Genomic DNA, 23718 nt, shown 5'->3' with positions numbered 1-23718 from the left:
ATATTAGCTTATATTAATAATAAATAGTGTAATTAATTAACCTTCTGTATTAATCACTTAAACTACAGTAATTCATTCTTAGTTTTCAGGCTGTATTAATTTTAGCATTTCTTACCTTTCTAAACTTATAATAATTATTCTAACTATAATATAACCTATTATAAAGCCAGTCTTATTAAGGTTTTAAATATTATTTAATTAAATATTATACCTTATAACGTAGTTCACAAGCGAGTTGGCCAGCATACTTTTCACCTTAAAAGCTATTTTTTACATAATTCTTATAAATTCAAATTAGGCTTAAAATAGCTAAGATTTAAATAGCATATATATAAATCCTAAAGTAAGCTACATTAACTTTCCTAGATTTTTAAAAAAATCCTATATAGCTATAAACTTTAAAGTCTATTTACACTGTAAAATACACTGTATTTTAAGGTTTTCTATATAATCTAAAATACTTAAAAATCTTTAAAAAATACCTTTTAATAAAGTTAACTATACTATTTTAGGAACACCTTTTATTTAATTTTTAGCTAATTTATTTAAGCTTTGGAATGCTATAGGGTAAACTATTATTAGCTGCACAGTATGCTGGCCAACTCGCTTGTGAACTACGTTACTTATATTTTATATAAGCTTAAATTAGCTGTAAATAATAGTTAGGTCTTTATACTTTAATTTTTAATAATTATACTTCTAAAATTACTATATCTTTAGCTTTGGTAATTACTTTATAAAGTTATAAGCCTAACACTTATTAATATGTAATATATTATAGTCAGCTAGTAGAGAGTTAATTATTTCTTTTATAAAATGCAGTTATAAAGGAAATCTTTATAAATCTTGGTTAAGAATAAATTGTACTATTATCTATTCCTTTAGGTTAGATAGTTACTGTAACTTTAGAATTTAATTGCATTATGATTGAATACTATTGTAGCGGTATTATAAAGTATAGTAGTAGACTTTATAGATACTTATTGCCCATTAGGTACTTAATTTTAGGTTCTTTTGAAGGACCTAAAAGGTAAGAAGGATTCTAACTTCATCTGAGGATTGTTACATACTGTATGGTTGAGAAGTATCTAATTAGATAGAAATGTTATAGATTGAGGGATTTTTGGGTCATATACTTAGATGTGTCATGCTTATCATCCACGTTAGCAATTAACAACATAATCTTTAAAGTACCTTCTTATACGAGTTTCTCAACCTTCACTTATAAATTAGTAATAACTCTTATAATATTACTTTAGCTATATGCCCCATTACTCTGTCTAAGAATAATACTAAAAGCGGTAAGACTGTACATCAGATTGTCACTGACGTCAATAAATAATCAAGATACTAGAGACTAATCTTGCGCTAGTGCCGCTAGTATTTTTTAACCGTGTTCCTAGCGGGGCTGTTACAAAAAGCACTGGTTAGCTAGACTGCTTGGAAGCACCTTATGTATCTGGTTGTAGACTTGTTTATTGTTATAACGAAGTGGTATGGGCCTGTCTGAAAACAAACAGCTCGGCCTAGACTGTCTGGTTGAGTGCAGCAATTACTTCTTTTCCTCCTCGAATACCAGACCGAATCGCTCCCTCCATGTATCCCATCCACTCGGTAGCTGTTTCTGTGCCTACGAAATGGATATGTCCCACGGCATCACGAATAGCAGCACCTGCATCACTAGTCATGACACCTGGCATCATGACAGGGACCGATGCACCTCCAAACCATGGATCCTTAGCCCATTCCTTCTCCAGTATTTGAACAGGCTCCGGAACATCCTTCACAACAACATTGAACATGGTACGAAAATGTTCTAGAACAGCGCGTTGCCTCTCCTCCGCTGATAGCTCTGACCAGTCTTGTCCCTGCTTGGCAACGTGGAAGCAAGTGAAGCTGTACTGCCCATCTTTGGGAGCGCATGAATCCCGGGCGAAGCTTATCGGACCTTTCTCTGAGCTCAAGCAGCCTGACAAACCGTTCTCCTGCCACCAGGGCGATGAGAAAACGAGGATTGTTTTGGCATAATAGCCAAACTTTGTTGATTCACCAAGGGTTCTTTTGGCCGTAGGAAGCTCTGGCTCGAAAAGGATTTTATGATAGAGGGACGTGGGAACTGATATGACAATCTTCTTGGTGTTGTATCGGGTACCGTCCGTAGTTTCGACCACGCAACCGTCCTCCGACTGACGGATCCGTTGGACAGGGCTCGAAACTTGAATGGTTCCAGGGCTGAGCTGAGCGGCTAGACATGTTGCAAAGCTCTGGCAACCCTGCTGAATCCGCAGGTATTGTCCTCCATTCTTCAGCTCAGAAATAGCGTTGGTCAGGCCCGTACCGCCTTTGATATAGTGAACAAGCTGTAGTGCACTAATTTTGTCCGGACTAACACCAAGCAGCGAACCGGAAACCGTTGCCATCAACGAATGAGCTACTCGATCCCCACCACACTCCTGGTCCACAAACTCCATTGCGGTCATGGAGTCGAGTTTTGCGGCATCAGGTCCCTGACGGGGGTTATTAGAATCGGCTCTCTCGACGAACTTGTTGATGGTGGCCGTCAAAGCGTCCATCTTGCCGATTTCCTCCGGTGAGAGCTGTGATTATCTTTAGCATTGTTTCTTTGAGACATCAAGAATTTAGCCATACCACCGATTCCATTTCATATGGCGTGGGCGTTACGTTTCCAAGTTCATCCTGGTATATCGAGGTTCCTTCTGCTCGCTGCTTCACAAGGTCGAAGCCGAATGCCTGAGCCAGCGCAAACATCTCCGTCTGCGACGAGTCGTTTATCCAAGCGGCGCCCAGGTCGACAGGTGCCTTACCATTCTCTTTCGTTGGCATGGAGAGGGTCCTGCCACCAACACGGTCGAGCGACTCGAGCACGACGCATGACAGCCCTGAATTCTGTATTTCTCTTGCAGCACGGAGGCCGCTGAGGCCAGCGCCGACAACGGCAACGTCTGGGTTGTAAAGGTTGGTAGCCATTTTGAAGATGATGATGGTAAGCACAGGTAAGGGAAAGTTGAGGTATATTTAGCTTGTTGCTACTTGCAAAAGGTTGTCTGAGCTTGTAGTCATCTTATATAGTCAGAGATATCTCTCAAGTAATGACGCTAGGATAGGAAACGCAGACTGTCCCGGATTAAAAATCTCACACCTCCCCACCCTTCTTTCCCCTTCCCCTCCTTTGCAAGTCCTCACAGCCAACTTCCCCACACCATCAGTACACACACAGGCATCTGCCCATACCGAAGGAACAGAGAAGCCACAACAGGATCCATGCATAGGATGTTGGCTATGGATTTGATGAGTAATGATCTTCGGGGGTAGGGGTTTTGCCTCAAATGCGGCGCGTCGGCACCTAGGGACGCCGGGTTCCGCGAAGGCTCGGGCCTGTATTCGCCGTGCTCGCACTCATAATGCCCGTCTGCAGTATGATTCGGCCCAATCTGGCTGTCCTGATGATGGCTTTAGCTGTAGTACAATACGGTGCGACCAATGATCAAAACATGTTGGAGCAGCAACCCTGCTTACAAGGGGTCCTTCAATCCGCCCTACCACGAGAGTAGTTTCGCTAGTTGTCCCAAGGTCTACCGGCGCCCGCGGGCTCCGTTTGGCCATACACGTGTGTGCACGGTTGTGTCGATGCCCGTGCCCTTGGTTTAGTGGCACATGTGCGTGCATCGGCATACATCCTTTTGAGATCTAGACTAAGGCTCCTTGTTATATATACAGCCTGGTAGGTAGGCAATGGTGCTGCAGCTCTGTGTTATTAAGATTCTTTATGTAAGCCTGATGTAGGTGAATCACAACTTTACCAACTCAAGCCATTAGGTCATAACTTGTATACCCGGAACTCTATTTTTTTTTCTTTCTGTTTCTAGCGATATATACCAATTGTGCTTTCTAGTGATCCAATATAGCAGTTTTGATGTGGCTGGCGAGCGGACATAAAAACAAACGATCTTTTGCAATTACGGGCAGCCGGGGGTCCGAAAGCCGGACTCCACCCAGTTGTCCATCGCCAGGTCCACCCTTTCCGCTAAACAATGACGTAGAAGGTCCACCTTGAAGAGGGTCGCTGAGAACTGAACATTTGGGCTAGGGCACAGCGTAATCCCAGGCGCCAGAGTGTTAGCTTTTTACAACGTCCTTGCCAGTCAGCGCTCGGGGTATTATATTTGGTCCCACCCCACCGCAGATTTGTTGGATTCGGCAACGCTTAATTTAGAGAACTGAATCCATCACAAGCCGGCATGGCACCACCTCTCTTTCGCTCTCCATCACACGAGCCCACTCTCATTGGGTCAAAGCCCCATGGCAAAATCAGAACAAACAGCAGAGCTGGCACATCCACCGATAGCCGACGCGAAGTCCGATTCCATGATAACCCGCGAGTACTTACAGACTGGTGCAAACGCCTCCAGAGTAACCTTAATACGGCTGAAGCCAATACTCAATCTGACGGAAACCCTGGCTTCCACCAGCTGAACCAGCCACGCCTCAACATCGCCATTCACATCGCCGGCTCTCGCGGCGATGTACAGCCTTTCATCCCCATAGCTAAACTGCTTTCCAGCCGTGACTATGGCCATCGTGTGCGTATCTGTACCGATAGCAATTTCAGAGATTTCGTTGAGTCGCAGGGTGTTGAATTCTTCAACATTGGTGGTGATCGCGAGGCTCTTATGGCCTACATGGTCAAGAATCCAGGCCTTTGGCCTAGTTACGCGAGCCTCAAGGCAGGCGAGGTGAACAACAGACGTAAGGAAATGTGGAATATAATGAACGGTGCATGGAGGAGCTGTATCGAAGCTGGTGATGGCATTGGGTCATCCCAGCCGGCTTCCCGTGTGGAAAATCCCAAAGACCCCTTCCTTGCTGACCTCATCATCGCCAATCCGCCATCAATGGCTCATATACATTGCGCCGAGAAGCTTCACATTCCGCTTCATATGGTCTTTACTATGCCCTGGTCACCAACGGAATCATTTCCACATCCACTGGCTGCTATTAGCTATGCTACTACAGCGGCTGGCATCAGAGCCGGAAAGCCCACTGTTATTGTGCCATTCTTTGGAGACCAACCCTTCTGGGGTCAGATGGTTGCTCGGTCACATGTCGGCCCCTGGCCGGTTCCATACAAGGAATTAACTGCTGAGAAACTAGCCGAGGGCATCACTATCGCATTGGAGTCTAAGGCCCAGGAAGCTGCCAAACGAATCGCGAAGGTTATCACAGACGAAGACGGTGCGGTTAATACCACGGAAGACATTTTAAGTCGACTGGATCTTATCAGGTGCGACTTATGCCCAGAGCGACTGGCTACCTGGGAACACATACCTTCAGGCGCACGATTAAGTGGCTTCGCAGCGGCTTGTCTCTCGAATAAGAATATTGTCGATCCTTGTGATATAAGTTTGCTGCGCCATAAGCATTGGTATGTTGAAGATGGTGTCAAACATCCACTTGTTGCTGGATGGGCAGCTATTTCAAACTTTATTACAGCCTTTGAAATTGCGACGAATGACTATCTTCAGACTTTGCAAGAAAGGAAGGGAGTTTCTGTATCCCTAAATAGCCGTGGAAACAAGCCACTGCAAGCGCCAAATATAGCTCAGGATGGCAACGTCTGTATTTCGAAGGATGCTGTCAGAAACTGGTTTGAGGTTGGAGACGCTCAGCATGACTTCTTCTTCACCACAAACCTCAACAATCTTGAGGCTGCTATCACTGCGAAGACCAAAAAGTCCGGGGCAAGGACCAAGACACTGGGGCGCATCTTGAAACCCCTTGGCCCGTGGAAGATAGACATGCCCAGTGCTGGATAGCCACGCATGTTGTTTCATACTGTTTCATATGAAACTGAAACAGTCCCTGGACCCGGATTCGTATGAAACAGTAACTCCTCCAGTTTCATATGTTTCAGTCGGTTTCATATGTTTCATATACGCCCGATGAGTCCCAAATATCTTAGTACTTAACCAAGAAAATTTCGCAAACCAAATGCCTTCAACGCAGTTAGAAACTTGCTAATAGTAAATATGTGTCGCATATCACCACTAGGTTCGTGCGACTGGATATAAAACGCGGCCCGTACTTTAGAGTCGTGTCTCCGGTTTCACATCCGGCTTGTCGCATCAAGGACTCCAATCCTAACGACATGAGCTTAAATAGCTATGCCCGAACACATGACTGTTCAATTTAATTTGTTCTTTTGTTAATTCTTATCAGTTGACTGGTGCCATCACTGATCCCTGTGGAATTAATTGTCCGACAACATGTCATCAGCTTCGCCCGCTCCCTTGTTATCGGAGCCTTCTGATGAGCTCTTGGGGTCTGCTTCTCCTGGTTCTCCCGTTCCCGCGAAGCACACATGGATCACTCTCTCTCTGATCGGGCTGGCAAGCGCGCCAAAGGCCGTACGAACAAAAGCACTTGGAACGAGGCGCGTGGCCCTTATGAAGAGAGAGGGGAGAAAGCTCGCGATACCTCATACCACGAAATTTGGTACTGCAAGCACTGCGGCTCCACGAAAAAGCCTAATTCGATAACGACGAACCTGAGTCGAGCCCGCAAGCACCTGCGGGACTTTCATGGCATCCGGGTGATAGAGCATGTGGAAAGGTCGGATCTGAAGAAGCAGCAACATGGCACCATTACGGACTTGTTCGGAAGGCAGGAGGAACGTCAAGCCAGTCGAGACCTTACTGAGGAAAAATATTTGGCAAACGCTATTAATATTCCTGCATTCGAGGAAGCACTTGCCAGGCTTCTTGCGGTTCGCAATATCGCCCACACATTCATCGAGTACCCCGAGTTTCATGCTGTTATACTCTCCTGCAACTATATGGCCCGGGACGTCCTCCTACGCAGCCGCAGAGCGGTGCCGAAGCTTCTCAAAAAGACTTTCGCTCAACACAAACAAGGGCTCGTCAAGAAGCTTCATAATTCTCTCTCATCTATGGTCCACTTCACCATTGACATGTGGACCTCATCGGAACAGAAGGCGGCATACCAGGCAATCGTGGTCCATTTTGTAGATGCGGAGACGAGAGGAGTCGCTCAAGCGTTATTGTCACTGCGCGAGTTCAAAGGAAGCCACAACGGGAAATTGCAAGCCAAGGCTTTCCTGGAGGTTGTCGAAGAGTACGATCTCAGAGGAAAGGTTGGCTACTTTACGATGGATAATCACGACGCTAACGACACTATGCTTGACGATATCGCAAAAGAGATTGATGGTTTAGATCCGGTTGCCAGGCGACTACGTTGCAGTGGCCACATCATGAACCTCATCGTTCAAGCCTTCCTCTTTCGGAGTAAAGCAAAGAAGATTCAAGATGATGAGAGAGAGGGGATTGATGAGGCGTATGAGCGGCTGTGCAGGCTATCCGAAAGAGAAGAAGGGGGCATTATTACGAAGGCACAAGCTACCGAGGAATGGCGGGAGTTTAGTGTTCTGGGGAAACTCCACAACTTGTGCATATATTCAAGGAGCTCTACCAGCATTTACAACGACTTCAAGGCCGAGATTGGCAGGGCCTTGCCGAGGGACAATGACACACGTTGGAATTCATGGTTTCGCCTCATTGACGTGGCAATTGAGAATCGGGCAAAGTTCATGGATTGGATTCAAGAAAATCATGCCAAAATCGAGAAAGATGCACTGGACCACAACGACTGGAACGAACTAGGAGATATTCATGCGTTCTTACAAGTATTCCACCAGATCTCGGTGCGCCAAGGCCGGGAGAATACACTCGATGAAGTTCTCTCCCATATGGATTTCCTCCATCATCACTTCACGCGGATTAAAAACCGGGCTTTCAGTGGCCCACGCTTCTACGCGCGCTTTCACGTGGCTTGGCTAAAGTTCGAGAAGTATTACCAGCTTACCGAACAAGCCCCGGTGTACGTGGCCGGTATTCTCCTCCACCCAGCACTCCGAAAGAGCTATCTGAGTGAGCAGTGGAAGAGAAACCCAGCCTGGGTCAGCAATGCCGTGAAGGCTGTAAGGAAGATCTGGTCCACAGACTACAAGAGCTACCAGCTCCCAGATGAACAACAGGAGAAAGAGCAAGAACTCGATGAGTTTGATCGCTGGAGGCAGAAGGTGTACAGCACAGCGAGTGAGGTGAAGGATGAATTCAACCGCTTTATTTATGTAAGTAATTTGAAGCCTTCTAATGGCCTGGTTTTGATGATACTTCGCAGGGCTCACAGGTTGGGATTGGACAACAAACGGCCTTACAGTGGTGGCTTGAACCGACCCAGCGAGAGAATTTCCCCCTCCTCTGCCGTATGGCTATTGACATATTCTGCATCCCCCCCATGTCTACGGAAGCAGAGCAAATCTTCTCAGGCGCAAGACGGCAGGTTAGATGGGATAGAAGTAGCATGCCTGCCAAAATGGTAGAGGCATGTGAGTGCATTAAAAGTTGGATAAGTGTTCCAAAGGGAAAGAGCAGGCCGCTTCTTGCAGGGGTGTTTAGGGAAGCGGAGGATATCGACGCGGCTGTAAGGATACTCCAAGAAGATATAGAGATGAGTAAGGGGGCAGAAAGTGATGGCGAGCCTAGGGAATTGGTAGTGTAGGTAGGCAGACAATGCCAAACATCTTTGGGGTACTTGGAGATAAGGTGTATATCGATGCCGAGCTTGTCAAAAAATTGGACTGCACCTGGATATTGTTTCGTATGAAACTGAAACCGGTTCATATGAAACTGAAACTATACTGACGCCCGGTTTCATGAAACTGAAACTCCCCCCAGTTTCAGTTTCATAGCGTGGCTATCCAGCACTGGACATGCCTACCAGAAAGAAAGGTCACCTCCGTAAAGCCGGTTATATTGCACATGCTACAGGTCGTTACTTTGGAGATGTGTCAAAAGCCTGCCTAAAAGCTCCTGCTGCTTTCTGTTACAACGTTGCTAATGGGTTCTGGAATATGACATGCCACAGTTCTACACACAAGCTGAATCCACGAAGACGTGGTGAAATTCTTGGATTGAGGAGCGGTTGTCAAGTAGCTTGTGAAGAGTTTGCTATTGGGGTTTATAAAGCACTAACTGTACCTTTCATTGAACCATACATAGGTGCTAGAGATGGGGGTCTCAAGGGGTTTGCATCGGGCACATATATTGGCTTTTGTGGGTTAGCATGCCACTTCGGTGTCGGTGAGTACCGTTTCTCATTCAATAACGTTTCTTTTCTCGTAAACTTCCTTGTAGACTTTTATCCGAAGCCATGTGCTAATTCAAGTGCAGCAGTTTTCGCACTACCTGGCTATTCTCTGAAAGGGCTCGAAAAGGAATTATCTAAAAAACAACTGACAAAAATCCAAGCAGAATGTATTTTGATCAGGCTTAGGCAAGCTATAGATGACTATAACTCTGCCACTTCTGAGGAGAGAGAACAGATTGTTGAGCGTTGGAACTCAATGCTACAAAACACTGAACACGTCACTTTGTGACCTTGAGTCATAGCGTAATAATTATTATTCACTTAGTACAAAAATCTTGGTATTACTTGACATACATGCGCACCATAGATAAATTTGTATAAAGTCTGCACAAGTATGACCGCGACTGTTTTGATGGGAGATGTGTTATGAATTGCTGCCGTAACATGAAATATGCTTTCTGGTGTTATAAAAATAACGCTATATGAAAACAAGACGTACAGAGTGATGTATTTCCCTCCAAACTCAAAGAAAGGCCTGATAAGGACATATAACCCCCCGACTACCACATCTCATCAATTATTTGAGGTAACTACCAAAACATCCCCTTACCTACGCAGCAGGGTCAGTATGTCCCATAGCCCTAGAGGTGCCAGACGTATACAACATTTAATATTATATAAGGAGAGAGAGACATGAGGATCATGACTCATCTCCAGGTGTATGTGATCTTCCTTAAAGTATAATCAGTGCAGTCATACTTGTTGCGGGCTTGTTAAGGCTTCCGGCGTTCGAGACTCGACGTTTCGTCATGATCAGAGCGTGATGTTTGCGGGTCAAGCTTCGCTCGTCGCTCTTGAGAGCGAGCCATGCCAAAAATCCTGTACCCACCATAGAGCTGGGTGGAAATCCAGAGTGAAAATAGTAAAGGAAGGAGAATGCGAAAGGACACACTCCACCGACTCCATGAACATTTGAGGAGCCATATAGTGATTGCTGTTTCAACAGTTGCTCCCACTAGAACCCAGACACAGCATACATAAGCCATCTGGGTTAGTAGTGAATGGTTATAGCTCTTAACTCGCCAAATGATCATGAATGTGTAGAGAAAAAGCTCGACAATAACATCAAAAGTACCTATGATTGTCAGCCAACTAAGCACGTAATAATGCTTTTTTTTTTTTTTTTTGGCAGAAGCAAAGTATACAGATACATACCCCAAACCATACACATATAAAATTCGAGGATTGCCTCAGGATATTTTTGCACATCTCCGAAGAGTGCTAAGGCCATTTGTATAACAATCAACAGGCCAATATGATGAGCGATACTGATAGCACTAGCAAACTTTGTGCGAAAGCTGAGCTCAAAGCTATAGTATGCACTATATATATGAGACAGCACAAACAAATAGTCGCCATACGTGACGCGTTTGAACAAAATGTCCGAGACTTGGGCTCGGCCAACGAGGAAGTCAAACACTGGAAAGGCACCGAAGATACAGAGAAAGACCATGATCAACACACCGATGTGCAGGTAAACAAAGGATCGACGTCGTCTTTCATGATGGGCAAGGTCTGCCCATACTTGTGGATAAAGCGCTCCAAGTAGCCATCGCTCAAAAAGATTAGATAATAAGACTATGGCGAGAATGCATGAGCAAAGCACTAAAGATCCCCACGGAAGGAGATATGAGAGGACTTCGTTTGGAATATGAACAATTTTTGGTTCCATCGTAATTTTTGTTGGTTTGGTCTAGGTCGTAGCCCTGGATAGTCGGGATTGTTGTGGAATAAAGAGATATTGGGAGTCGCAGATGTATGGTACACAGGCGCACTTTTAAGACCTCAGCTGCCACAGCCTCGCGCTATGATAGATTCTGGCGCAGCTACCTGATAGAGCTCCTTAAAATTCAGTAGTACCTGCCGGCCGCCGAGGATCCCGTTGTCTCCGACTGAGTGTGGCATGAAATGGAAAAGCGGAAAGACAAGATCCCGTTTGGTTGAAGCGTAAATGAGGCAAAAGTTTTCTTCTTCTGATCAAGCCATCCTGCAAACGCTTGCTATACGGCATGGCCAATAGATAAAGAGAACGAGAATTTCGGGACGATCGATCCACTTTGAGGTGAATCCACAATTGTTATAGACATCCCAACCCCACACCTCCCCCACCCACACTCATGTCGCCGAAGTCGATTTGGATATGTTGATTTCAACGAACAAAAGAAGCACGCCACAAAGAATGAGCCAAAGGATTTGAATTCGAGAATTATCTTAATTCTCTTAGTCATGATTTTAGAATAACCATCAGGGGAAATTGTAATAATCACCTTGTGCCATTCTAAGGCAGGCAAACGCTTTTTAAATGTCTGGCATAGGAATATTCTTAAGACTTGATCCAGGGCGAAGCGCTTTCACGTTCGGATAAGGAGTCGCTATCATATGTTCTATTATTTATAGCCCTCTACTTGAGTACCAAACGTGTTCAGGGCTGATTTTATTTCTAACGCAACCTTGGGCGGGCTGTTGTCGATTGTATGTCCAAGCAGTTTTGTTGCTTAAAGTGCATGGATAAATAAAGAAGACCCTCCCTTGCACTCTTGCCAAAGGAATTTATCGTGGTTAGTTGACCCATTCATTTCCACTGGCGTAGTCGCAGGCAATGATGGTGTGTATTAAGTCGAACCCGGAAACTGATGTGATTTAGATGGCTGAATGGAGCGACTAGTGACATTCAACGATGGACTCCCAGAGCACAGATGCAATTGTTGAATCGTGTAGTATATTCAATCGACGCTCTCCACGACACGATCCATCTCCTGACTGAGTGCGTTAGGGTGGTGACGATAGGGAAACAGGACTCTGACTCAGAGACCACAAACTAGGTGCTTGACAGATTGAACAGACGTTGCTTCTCTTAAGGTTTCTGCCCATCTGAGAAATTACATGGTACTCAATATTTAACGCAAGGAAAGCACGGATAGGCTCGATTACATTATATCCGTTATCTAGTCAATGAAGGTAACAAACCTCACCCATAACGCGATAGGAATAACAAGCACACAGGTGCATATCTTACGCAATCGACAGATTTGGCACTAAGTAACTTGCTGTTGGTACAGCCTTTAACACATCTAGCTTTTTTGATGTTTGGAACGAGATCTACAGCATGCTTTTTCAGTATAGACTTGCTCTTGCGCATCATGGCCCGGAGCAGACAAGAATGAATCATCGTTGAAGTTGGATTCGAACGTATCAGCGCTCATTATTGCGGGTCGCACAGTAGCGAATACACTAGACCGGTAATTGTGTTTTACTCATGGGAGAGATGTGTTGTGCAAACCAACGATAGTCCAGAACTAAACAGTAAACGGTTACGGTGATAACAGGAATTAGTGTCAAGTTTTCTGTCGGGGCCCTCGGAACGCGGCGACCGCCATAAAAGAAGCAGAACCCGAGGAGGGGGGGCGGAGAATTGTGCCGATTGGCGCACGCGTATTTAAGGTAATTAAGAATCGCTAGCGTGCTCCACTTAGTCTGGGGTTCTTTGCTGATAACTTAAATGATGATAAACCTGTGTTGGGCGGCGGCATGTGGGTCAAGGGTATCTGGGTGCTATTCATCGCTATATCAGCTGAAAGTTGCCTACCTCTTGGGGAACTAATTCAGGTTCTCAACCGCGTCCTTTTGCTTTCTTCGGCCCGTCTATCACTAATGCTCATTGGTCCAATCTGCTTTAATCCATAAGTTTATCTTCCTGCCATTTTGGTTTTTTCCTCTTTCCAGTATTTGCCTACCCTAAAGGCCATTCACCATGGCAGACTCACCACCTGAGAAGTCCACACTCGTGGGAATCCTTCAACAGCTAGGAGGGGCGGACAACCATAAAGATGAGCAGCCTAAGAAGGTTTCGTCGGCTAAGTCATTGTTTGTCAGTAGAATCCCACCTCCGTCTTTTATTTACCAGACAAATAGTTCAAAAGTATTGATTATTCTCCTCTAGCGAGTCTTTGCATACGGAAGCACGACGGATTACGTTCTGCAAGCGATTGGCTTAATTGGGGCTATTACATCTGGCATTGCACTCGCGATGGTCAATGTCGTTCTCGGACAATTCATCTCTCTTCTCACTGACTTCACCACCACTGGTAGCGTTCCCGAGGGCTTCATGCCTGCCGTACGGAAGACCGCGTGAGTGCCAAGGCTTCTGTTTGACTGAAACACAGCTAATACGACTAGCCTTAACTTTGTCTATATCGGTATTGTGCGATTTGTATCGACCTATCTTTATGCCTCTCTTCTCACCTATGTTGCATATCACTTGACTCGCAACGTTCGACGTACCTATCTCAAGGCCGCTTTTAGTCAGGAAATCGCATTTTTTGATCGTGGTATGACCGGATCAGTTGCAATGCAAGCCACATCAAATGGCAAACTTATCCAATCAGGCATAGCCGAGAAAATGGGTATCTTCGTCCAGTCGGTTGCTACATTTATTGCTGCATTTGTCATTGCGTTCATCAGCCAGTGGAAACTGACGCTCATCCTATTGTGTCTTGTTCCAGCACTCCTTCTAACGGTTGGCACCCTTTCTGTTCCCGATGCCAAGATTGAAACACGAATTTTGAAGATTCAGGCTTTGGCAGGTGGTTATGCTGAAAGTATCTTGGCAGGCATCCGCACTATTCATGCCTTTAGTCTTCGAACGCGAGTAGTCGCCAAATTCGATACATACCTCGACGATGTCCTTCGGGAAGGAAAGAAGAAGAATATTCTCTACGGTGTTATGTTTGGTGGAGAGTACTTCATCATGATCGCTGGCATGGGCTTGGCTTTCTGGCAGGGAATTGGTATGATTGCCAGGGGCGAAGTGCCAAATATCGGTAAAGTATTTACGTATGTGGCTACACCATCCATGCCTGAAGCCGTTGTAACGCGAGCTAATTATGACAAACAGAGTCTTGTTTTCGGTTGTCATTGCAGCAAGTACTATCAGCACGATTGCTCCTCATTTCGTCGTCTTTGGGCGTGCCGCATCAGCAGCAGCTGAGTTATTTACGCTTATCGATCGAGAATCCGAAATCAATCCATTTGATGAATCGGGAGATAAAATTGATGCCCCTGTCGGTGTCATTGACCTCCAAGCTTTGAACTTTGCTTACCCTACTCGTCCAAATATTCGTGTCCTGCAGGACTTTACATTAAGTATCCCTGCAGGTAAAGTCACTGCTCTTGTCGTAAGTAAAGCTTAATGCAGCTATTCTGTAGGAACAAGGAATTAACTTCTTCGCAGGGACCTAGCGGCTCGGGGAAAAGTACTATCATTGGACTCCTTGAGAGATGGTACAACCCTGATGTAGGATCCATCACTTTAGATGGAAAGGATATTAAGAAACTGAACTTACCATGGCTACGCACCAATGTTCGACTTGTTCAACAGGTATGGATATTTTCCAGCTCAACATGGGCTGCCGTTAAGTGCAGGACTAAAATTTGTCAGGAACCTGTACTATTCAACGGAACTGTGTTTGAAAATATCGTCAACGGCCTGGTTGGAACACCCTGGCAAAACTCTTCTCGTGAGGAGCAAATGGCCATGGTTCAGAACGCAGCCACTGCTGCATTTGCCCACGAGTTTATTAAAACCTTACCGAATGGTTACGACACACGGATCGGCGAAAGAGGCGGTCTTCTCTCTGGTGGTCAGAAGCAGAGGATAGCAATCGCCCGAAGCATTATTTCCGATCCTAAAATCCTGCTACTTGACGAAGCTACTAGTGCATTGGACCCTCATGCAGAGGGTGTTGTGCAGCAGGCGTTAGACAACGCGTCCAAAAATCGTACGACCATTGTAATCGCCCACAAACTGGCAACTATTCGAAACGCCGATAATATTGTTGTCATGTCTAAAGGAAGAATTATGGAACAGGGAAAACATCAAGACCTTGTACAAAGGAATGGAATTTACGCTATGCTAGTGCAAGCTCAAGACCTCACTCCTCATGGAACTAAAAGCAAGGCAGACCAGGAAGGAGAACATAACAGTTCGACAATGAGCGACGATGTTGAACCCATCCAGTCACTTGCTAAGATAAAGACACTCGAGGCTGAGTATACCGAAATGCTGAAGAATCGGGAAGATCATGATCAGTTCAAGCATCTCGGCCTCATTCACAGCATTCTCAGACTTGTTTCTCTAACGCCTGAGCTGAAGTTTTGGTACGCTATTACATTGATAGCTTGCACTGCTGGAGGTAAATTACACAATACTCTGGACTCTTGTGGAATTGAAATGCTAAATGCCTATAGCCGCTGTTTACCCTGGACAAGCTGTGTTGCTTGGAAAGATTATGGGCGTCTTTTCTAGCCCAGATGTGCAGTCACGTGGAAACTTTATTTCACTCATGTTCTTTGTACTGGCGCTCGGCTGCCTTGTTGTCTTTTTTGTATTGGGTTGGTCCACGAATGTCATTGCACAGGTAAGCGGGGCCATTTCTATTGTTTCTGCTGGTTTCTAACATTATCTAATCCAATAGACATTGAATATCAAGCTTCGCCGAGAGATGCTCGATCTTGTTCTCCGACAAGACCTGCGATTTTTCGACAGACCTGAGAATACCGTTGGCGCCCTAATTAGTCGACTGGACTCTTACCCTCAGGCCGTACTTGAGCTCATGGGGTTCAACGTGGCGCTGATGGTACTTTCAGCTATAAATATTATTGCATCAGCCGTTCTGGCGCTGGTGGTTTCATGGAAGCTAGGTCTTGTGGGAGTATTTGCTGGCATGCCACCCATGATCTTATCCGGTTACGCACGTATAAGATTGGAGACAAAGATGGATTCCGATATGGGCAAGAGATTCTCTGCCAGTTCTGCTGTGGCATCTGAATCTGTGACAGCTATTCGAACGGTCTCATCTCTAGCGATCGAAGAAACTATTCTGGCGAAGTACACACATGAGCTAGATGAAGCTATCCGGCAAACAGCACCGTCTATGTTTCATATGATGATTTGGTTTTCTTTTACTCAGTCCGTGGAGTATTTTGTTTTAGCCCTTGGATTTTGGTAAGTCTTGATTATTACCTATATTCTGTGTACTTTCTCATTAGTCCGCAGGTGGGGTTCCAAGCTTATCAACAACGGTGAAATAAACTTCTACCAATTAATGGTTTCTTTCATGGGTGTCTATTTTTCTGGACAGGCATCGGCACAGATGTTCAGCTTTGCGAGCAGTAAGGACCTTGGTTAGACCCCGTCAGCCACCTATACTAACTATCTCAAGGCTTTACCAAGGCAAACCAAGCGGCCAACTACTTCTTCTGGCTTTCTGAACTGGAACCGACAATTCGCGAGACAGAAGAAAACAAGGAAAAGGGTCCCCCAAATGGTTGCACGTCGTATGGCTTCAAAGATATACAATTTTCGTACCCTTTGGCTCCAGATAACCGTGTCCTTAAAGGAGTGTCTCTTGAGGTAAGGCTCATGTTCCTTTTATTATCCAGCATGTCGATTTACTAACTATCTACTCTTAGATCAATGCAGGCGAGTTTGTCGCCTTTGTTGGTTCTTCAGGTTGTGGTAAAAGCACAATGATATCTCTGCTCGAGAGATATTATGACCCGAACAGTGGCAATATCACTATTGATGGCTCTGTTTCCCTTCCCTCGATCAACCCATTGATATATCGCAGACACATTTCGCTCGTGCAGCAGGAGCCTATGCTATTCCCTGGTTCTATCAGGGAAAACATATCCCAGGGGTTGGATATTGATGGCTCCGACCCAGTCCCAGATGCAGTGCTTGAGGAAGCCTGCCGGGCTGCCAATGCATGGGACTTTGTTTCTTCGTTGCCTGAAGGTCTCAACACGCCCTGCGGCAACAGTGGTAGCCAGCTGTCTGGCGGGCAACGTCAGCGTATAGCGATCGCCAGAGCATTGGTGCGAAAGCCTAGTGTCATCTTGCTAGATGAGGCGACAAGTGCACTAGACACCGAGTCTGAGCGCATTGTCCAAGCTGCTCTGATGGAAGCTGCCTCTAATGGTAATCGAATTACAGTGGCTGTCGCCCATAGGTTGTCTACCGTTCGAGAGGCTGACCGCATCTTTGTCTTCTATGGGGGCCGAATTGTAGAAGCTGGTACACATAGCGAGCTGATTGCACAAAACGGTATGTACGCCAAGATGTGCGAGGCTCAGAAGCTTGATAAAAGTACGTGAAAGAGAGAAGCCTAGCGCTTGCTGATAGATAGTATATTACATTTAATAAGCTATCAATTAGCTATATCCTTAATATTATACTATTATGTGGGAAATCCTCATAAATCTAGGCTGAGAATGAATTTAACTATAATATGTTCCACTAGATTAGATAGTTTGTGTGACTTAGGAATTCAATTGTATTGAGATTGTATGCCTTCCTGGCAGCAATTTAGCTTTTTTGGGCAGACTTTATAATTTAAGGTAGCGCGTTGAATCTTTAGTTTTGGGTTATGTTGAAGGGCCTGAAAGGTAAGAAGAATATTACCCTCGCTATTGAATCTAGACATGTTTATTAGTTGGTATTTTGTTGATTACATAGAAAAGTGAGAGACTGAGGATTTTTTGGGACACATGCTTATCTGGCACATAAGCCTATCATGCACGTTACTTACTATCAGGGCATTCTGAATAAGACTTTCCTACCAAGAGTCTCAGAGCCCAGCGATGTCCCAGGCACAGTACGCCTCATCGATGTGAGACGTAATTTCGAGGCCCGACATGCTGGTAATGACGAAAGCATAATTATAAATCCAGACCTATCTGACGACGTTAATGATCCGTCAAATTGGCCCCTTGGACGCAAACCCCTTTTGTTTTCATCCACTGAGCAATGATACGAGTGAATGCTTACGTTATCACCCTCCACCTTGGAAACCTTTCAAGGTTCTGGATTCTAGTAGTGCACTCCCGTTTCAGAAAGTCGCGTCTCTATGTTACTCCTTCTTGTCTAGGTAGAGTTGGAGTTATCAGCACATGACCAAGCACCTGTTCTCTCTGGGGAATTGATGATGCCCACGATAGAACCATATGTTCCTGCAATCATCAAAAAGGTTCCGGATACGATGATAAAGACGCTCCATCCGACCATGAAGTACCACCTCGCGGTTCGCTCTTCCTTCCAGTGATCATACAGCCACATGCAACCCATTGGCTGCAAGGATAGGAAGGTGCCGAAAAGAGCACCAATCAGAGAGACAAGGCCGCCAAAGACAGGAATTCCGCTGGCGATAACGTACGCAACAAGAGACACCGTCAAGGTAGACCCAATCCAAGTGATCCAATGAATAGTGGTATTAGCAGTGAGGTGCTTCGATCCACGAAGGATTCTGATGAAAATGTGCTTGGCAGGCAGCTGTGAAAAGTTAGCGTGGTCGTGGGCGGTGTATGACGGGGTTCCTACATGAGCAAGAAGAATCGCAGAGCCTAGTAAGCCAGGCAGAGCAATACCATAACCGACTTTCTTCATCAAGGGACCAGCAGAACCGAGAGCAGGAGAAGCAACGTAGGACCCGCAAAAGTAATACACAATAGTGCCTACTATGATATACACAACTGTCACTGTGACTTGACACACTGTCAAAGCTCGAGTGTATAATCGGGGATCGCGCATCTCTGAGACGATGTTGAAGAAGGCGGGAGTTCCAGCATATGTGAAGACGAGGGTCGAGACGGCTGAGATGGCATCCGTAAAGGTAGGACTGGCAACTAGTTTGTAGTCGGATTTCCATTCGCCAAGGTCTTTCGGCGCCGCTGAGGGTTGATCCTGAAGTCCAACTGCAATAGTAACGATGAAAACTATTCCCTGTTAGCTAATGCTTGTTGAGTGTTGGGAACATACCTGAAATGATGATGCAACATGCACCTAGCCATGCCACCCAACTGATGCGGCCAAGAGTTTGAATGCTACACAAGCAAAATGTAGCAATTGCAGCAACTGCGACAAAGATAGCTGTGCAAATCCCGTGCTCCGAAAGAGCGTTCAAGGCAACAGAGATACTGAGCATAGCCGAGCCGGAAACGAAGGTGAAGTCTGGAAACATTAGGTCATACCATGGATACCTAAACAGTGCACTTACACATAGTGTACATGGCACCAAAGACCTCATGGCCTATACGACCGAACAACATTCGACCAACGTCGTCAATACCGTAGACATGACGATGGCGTAGTTTGAAGTCGCCAACAATGTAGTCTGACCAAGTCGTAATACCCGCAATAGTTATAAGGAGAATAATGCCAGGTATAAGACCAAGAGTGTCAAAGACCACAGGCATAGACAGGACACCAAGGCCGATTTGAGTCTTCATCATCAGGGCTGTTGTACCAATCCATCCAACGTTGCGGTAATTGGGTCCGTCTTCTGTGATGTTTCCGAATACAGCGTCGTGCTCAATCGTCTTGTTGTTAAGTACTTCACCGGCTTGTGAAGGGGTCTGGGTGATACCTTCAGGGTCATGTTTAGTCTCGATGTTATTCGCCATGATGGAAGAAAATGAGTAGATTTGGTGGAGATCCGTCGGAATGAAGAAGACTACAAGAGGTTGCGGGGGTGTTTAAGTACTCGGGCCAGCATACTCATTAGGCCATGTTCATTCCAGTTCCATCGATTCCGTATTCTAGCTATCTGGGGTACATGAGGGATTATCTGGGGTAAGTGCTTGATATCGCGGAGACTTGCCTTTTACAATTCGAGATATCGGCCCAAGCTTCAGAAATTTCGCCGCCCGGGGTACTCCGCACCAATCAAATATTGTTAGCGACAAATTGCCAATAATTTAGGAAACCACTGTTATTAACACCTTTATCTGACGCTTGTTTACCCCTGTGCTGTAAATGATCTGCGTTGTCATTCATAGTAGCACTACTCGGGTAGGGCCTAGAGACCGGCCCCCCGTGCTTTTCATTCAGTCACCAGTGACCGTGCCTCAAGCACGGGGGGTACGGTGACTAGGAAAAGGTTCGGTTGACTGAGGAAATTTAAGATACCTCTCATAGTAAGGCAAGGCCTAGGAAAAAGAAGTACCGTTAATATGTCAAAGTCACGTGATATATGCGGGGAAATTTGGAGATAAAGGATACTTCTGATAATAAGGAAAGACCAAAGAAAAAGAGGTATCTTAGATTTCCTCAGTCAACCGTCCCTGTGCCTAGTCAACGTACCCCCCGTGCCTGACCCTCTGGCACCACAGGTGGAATGGGTTAGGCTAAGGGGGTCCGGTCTCAAGGCCCTACCCGAGTAACCTTTCGGGCAAGATTCCCCCAAGGATGTTGTTGCACGCCCTCCACGGCCAACAACAGGCCACTAATTGTTTGTAGGGTGGCCTTTATCTAGTATTGGCTCAGGAGTAAGAAAACTCCTTCCAAGAAACTTGTTCAGCCACTACCAGGCCAAGAGTGACATATTGTTCAGTTGTTCCAAATAGTATCGACGGGCGTTAGTTTCAACTTTCTAACAAGCCAAAAGACTAATGGATCGAATAAAATTTCTTACGCAATAGTGATAGAATAAAATTATAGGACAAAAGTCTGACAACACCAACCCCACATCCAACCTCCCTCATTACAACACCAATTAAACACTCAGTGATATTATTACGAATAGTTAATTAAATTTAATAAAAAGTATATTAATTAATTCCCCTAAGTCAGCGCTTTAATATTTTATATACCATCCCTGTGCGCAAATAACAGCGCGAAGGCGGTTTTTCATGGAAGTCATCAGCTTCAAAATCAGGTAGGGAGGCAAGGCTGCCTACGCCTCTTGCAACCATCTGATCAACTGAGCTCTATCTGCCATATTATTCTTCAATCTAATGAATTCAGGATGCATCCGTCGAAGCTTCGCTTTTAGGGCCTTCTAGACTTGTTCTATGGGGTTTAAATCAGGGGAATAAGACGGCCAATTAATGGGTTTTATCCCATAAAGAAGCAGCCAATCTATCAACGGTTGAGCTATATGAATCCGGGCGTTGTCTTGTTGAAATAGGTCAAATTCATCGAGGAAAGGAAGGAGACCTTCCGTGAGGGCTTTGCGATAAGACCAGCTGGAATAACCTCCTTTTTTGGCCGTCTTATCCCTCGTCATCGGTATGAGATATGACTGTTTATCTCGAGTAATTCCTCCCTAGAATATAAGGGAAATAGAAGGTTTAATATGTTGCTGGATGTTAACTAGGTCCGTATGATACTTCTTATCAGGTCGGCGAAAGACCTAGCCGTCAGGGTTGTTTGGGGCGTTTGAAACCGTGACCTCGTCGGTGAAGCAGATCTGTGAGAAAGTCAGCGTTGAAAAGGGTGTCATTTTAAGGCCAATTACGAGGATATATTCGTCAATATGACGAATCCAAAAACGGGCATGTTATAGCCTTGCTTTTGCATCGTCTTTTGACAGTTTAATCCTATTTTTTGACCTCCATTTGCGTTACTAATACCTCTCTAACCGACGACGTAGCATCCAGGCTGATACTTTAACACCAAGCTCTAATAACGCCTTATTCCACGTAATTGAGCGATTTCTTTTAATAAATGACTGGATAGAAATAATCTTACGAGCGCTAAGTTTCTGGGGACGCCTAGAACGTGCCCTAGAGACGTTGTTGTGGTTCTCTTTCCAGCGTTTGACTGTCTGGGAGACAGTCCTGGGATCCGTTGAGTAGGAGGCTGCAACCTGTCTCATTGATTTGCCGGCATATACCTCCGCCACCATGGCTGCTCTTTGCTCGGGAGTAAATTCATGGTTTCTTTGGCGATTTCCGCTTATTTCAGTACCAAAATTGCGATGTTCAGAAGCCATTGAGTATATAATTCTTGTTGTTAAAGTAATTGAGGTTGTTTGGTGATACTGATCAAGGCGGGGTAGACGCGTTGGTGTTGTCAGACTTTTGGCACGTGATTGTAGATCACTGAAGTGAGTTGTTAATAGTACAGGCGGCTAGATGCCCAATCTGCAATCTGAGACAACAACCCCAAGTTAACGCGCCACCATTAACAAGACACAAGTAAGCAGAGAGCTGATACGGAGAAATAAGGTTCGGTATATGGTATGTTTTAGACCACACTTGGCAGGATGACGCAGCGACAAATGAGTGGCTGCAAATTATACCCAGTGTGCCAGGGCAGAAGACACCTGTTTTGATACAGATGATAACCACCCCCTGAATGGGCCCCTACTAGAGCAGCTGCGATTAATGTTGAATCGACGCCTGAGCTTTTTAGATCGATACTACATCTATAATGTTGCGAAGCACAATAACCAGATCAACCTCTGGACCGACTACATTTCCGGCATCCCCGCCAAAGGAACTGTCTTGATGATCGTATATGAGAAATATCGCGCGATCCAAGTTCCTTCCTTGGAACAGTTCGCTATCAAAAATACTAAGTATTTAAACCAGGAATACAAAAGCCCCACCGAGTTGTTAAAAAAAAAAAAAAAAGCTCTACTAGAGGTGTTCTCGCGTGTCCATCTGCACAAACTCAGCTCAAGGAAGCTGGGGCCAGACATGCTGAGGAGAGCTTGGGGCCCTACACACTTTATGCTAAGGACATGAACAACGAGGAGAACATGGAAATTACAACAGGGAACCTTCGACCAGACACATTTACAAGCAATATAGCCAGTCCCGGCTCTCCGATTTGACACTGCATTACGTATACATAAGGTTATTTGCTGCCATATTTGAGTTCAAATTCGGCCAGCCGCTCTTCGAGTATCTGGTGATCCGGGCAGGTGACAATCAAGTGCCAGAATAGATAGAATTCGCCCCACACTTGGCCTTCGGATTGGTCTCTCACCTGATCGTCCTTCGAGGCGCAGAACGGTCGGCAGTGCTAAACCATTGCTGTGTTTACATGCTAGAGACAAAGTAGTACCTTGGGGGAAGAGAACCAGACTGCAGCAGCATTCATGGTTTCAAGTCATTTATCGGTCAGAATGACCGAAGGAAGCTCTCATTGATACAGTGACCTAAGGTGCTCCAGTGCCCACTAGTAATCCTCTTCTAATTCACCCTAGTAGAAGCATATCACTAAAGCTTCGCCCAGGGATTTATCACTGCGAGAAAAGCTTTGCGTCATTCGTACGCGCCTTTAGGAGGAAGAACATTTTCCACAGATATTAGGGCCATTTCTAGACGACGGTTTTCGTGACAAATTGCTACTTTAGAATGCGTCCCGCGCGGGCCAACAAAGGAGATATCCCGGGGCTATTGATCAGTAGGCGCGCCCGGGCACCCACCGATCAGTCGCCCAACGCCCCGCCTGCAAAGCCAGTGTCCTTACCAAATTTATCATAGATTAGCCCCATTCGATAGGAGGCCTCAGACTAATTAGCAATTTTTCTTGAAATATAAGAGCTATGACTCATGCAGCTAAGGATGAGGGAAAAGAAAGTATTTAAAGGTGCGAATAGTCTCGCATATTGCCCCGTTGTTATAATGTTGCACCCGCCTGCCACTAACTAGAGAGAAACTCGTAGATAACCAATCTTGATCTCG

The 23718-nt window shown here is 45.4% G+C and overlaps 5 protein-coding genes across 5 annotated transcripts; 2 read left to right on the top strand and 3 right to left on the bottom strand.

Annotated features, from left to right (window-relative positions):
* Positions 1 to 1458: 1458 nt before the first annotated feature.
* FOBCDRAFT_251866 (uncharacterized protein) lies at positions 1459 to 3134 on the bottom strand. The gene is made up of 2 exons (XM_054705979.2): positions 2650 to 3134; positions 1459 to 2597 (listed from the first exon to the last, which is right to left on the bottom strand). The coding sequence occupies exons 1-2, from the start codon at positions 2986 to 2988 to the stop codon at positions 1527 to 1529; spliced, it is 1410 nt and encodes a 469-aa protein (XP_054561954.1). The 5' UTR covers positions 2989 to 3134; the 3' UTR covers positions 1459 to 1526.
* Positions 3135 to 4259: 1125 nt separating this feature from the next.
* FOBCDRAFT_138738 (uncharacterized protein) lies at positions 4260 to 5033 on the top strand (the record flags this gene model as incomplete). Its single annotated transcript, XM_054705978.2, has 1 exon — positions 4260 to 5033. A coding segment is annotated over one exon (774 nt), but the record flags the coding sequence as incomplete, so codon positions are not given.
* A 4926-nt stretch (positions 5034 to 9959) lies between these two features.
* FOBCDRAFT_139966 (uncharacterized protein) lies at positions 9960 to 10918 on the bottom strand (the record flags this gene model as incomplete). Its single annotated transcript, XM_031195042.2, has 2 exons — positions 9960 to 10321; positions 10402 to 10918. The coding sequence occupies 2 exons, from the start codon at positions 10916 to 10918 to the stop codon at positions 9960 to 9962; spliced, it is 879 nt and encodes a 292-aa protein (XP_031029780.2).
* Positions 10919 to 12997: 2079 nt separating this feature from the next.
* FOBCDRAFT_241986 (P-loop containing nucleoside triphosphate hydrolase protein) lies at positions 12998 to 17400 on the top strand (the record flags this gene model as incomplete). The annotated part of the gene is made up of 11 exons (XM_031195041.2): positions 12998 to 13114; positions 13187 to 13374; positions 13423 to 14079; positions 14141 to 14420; positions 14477 to 14623; positions 14684 to 15437; positions 15493 to 15662; positions 15720 to 16249; positions 16301 to 16416; positions 16467 to 16657; positions 16717 to 17400. The coding sequence occupies 11 exons, from the start codon at positions 12998 to 13000 to the stop codon at positions 17398 to 17400; spliced, it is 3834 nt and encodes a 1277-aa protein (XP_031029779.2).
* Positions 17401 to 18169: 769 nt separating this feature from the next.
* FOBCDRAFT_277114 (transmembrane amino acid transporter protein-domain-containing protein) lies at positions 18170 to 19704 on the bottom strand (the record flags this gene model as incomplete). Its single annotated transcript, XM_031195040.2, has 4 exons — positions 18170 to 18574; positions 18623 to 19017; positions 19061 to 19252; positions 19299 to 19704. 4 exons carry the CDS (start codon positions 19702 to 19704, stop codon positions 18170 to 18172), a joined length of 1398 nt encoding a protein of 465 aa, XP_031029778.2.
* Between the last annotated feature and the right edge of the window lie 4014 nt (positions 19705 to 23718).

Source organism: Fusarium oxysporum, chromosome VII, assembly GCF_013085055.1.
Source record: "Fusarium oxysporum Fo47 chromosome VII, complete sequence".
Classification (NCBI taxonomy): domain Eukaryota; kingdom Fungi; phylum Ascomycota; class Sordariomycetes; order Hypocreales; family Nectriaceae; genus Fusarium; species Fusarium oxysporum.
This window is presented reverse-complemented; position numbering and strand designations above follow the sequence as displayed.

What these genes read in the sequence shown, in the direction of transcription:
- FOBCDRAFT_251866 (XM_054705979.2), bottom strand. Translation starts at nt 2,988, where the DNA reads ATGGCTACCAACCTTTACAACCCAGACGTTGCCGTTGTCGGCGCTGGC. An exon ending in CATATGAAATGGAATCGGTG is followed by an intron (nt 2,598 to 2,649) that starts GTATGGCTAAAT and finishes AGATAATCACAG; the next exon opens with CTCTCACCGGAGGAAATCGG.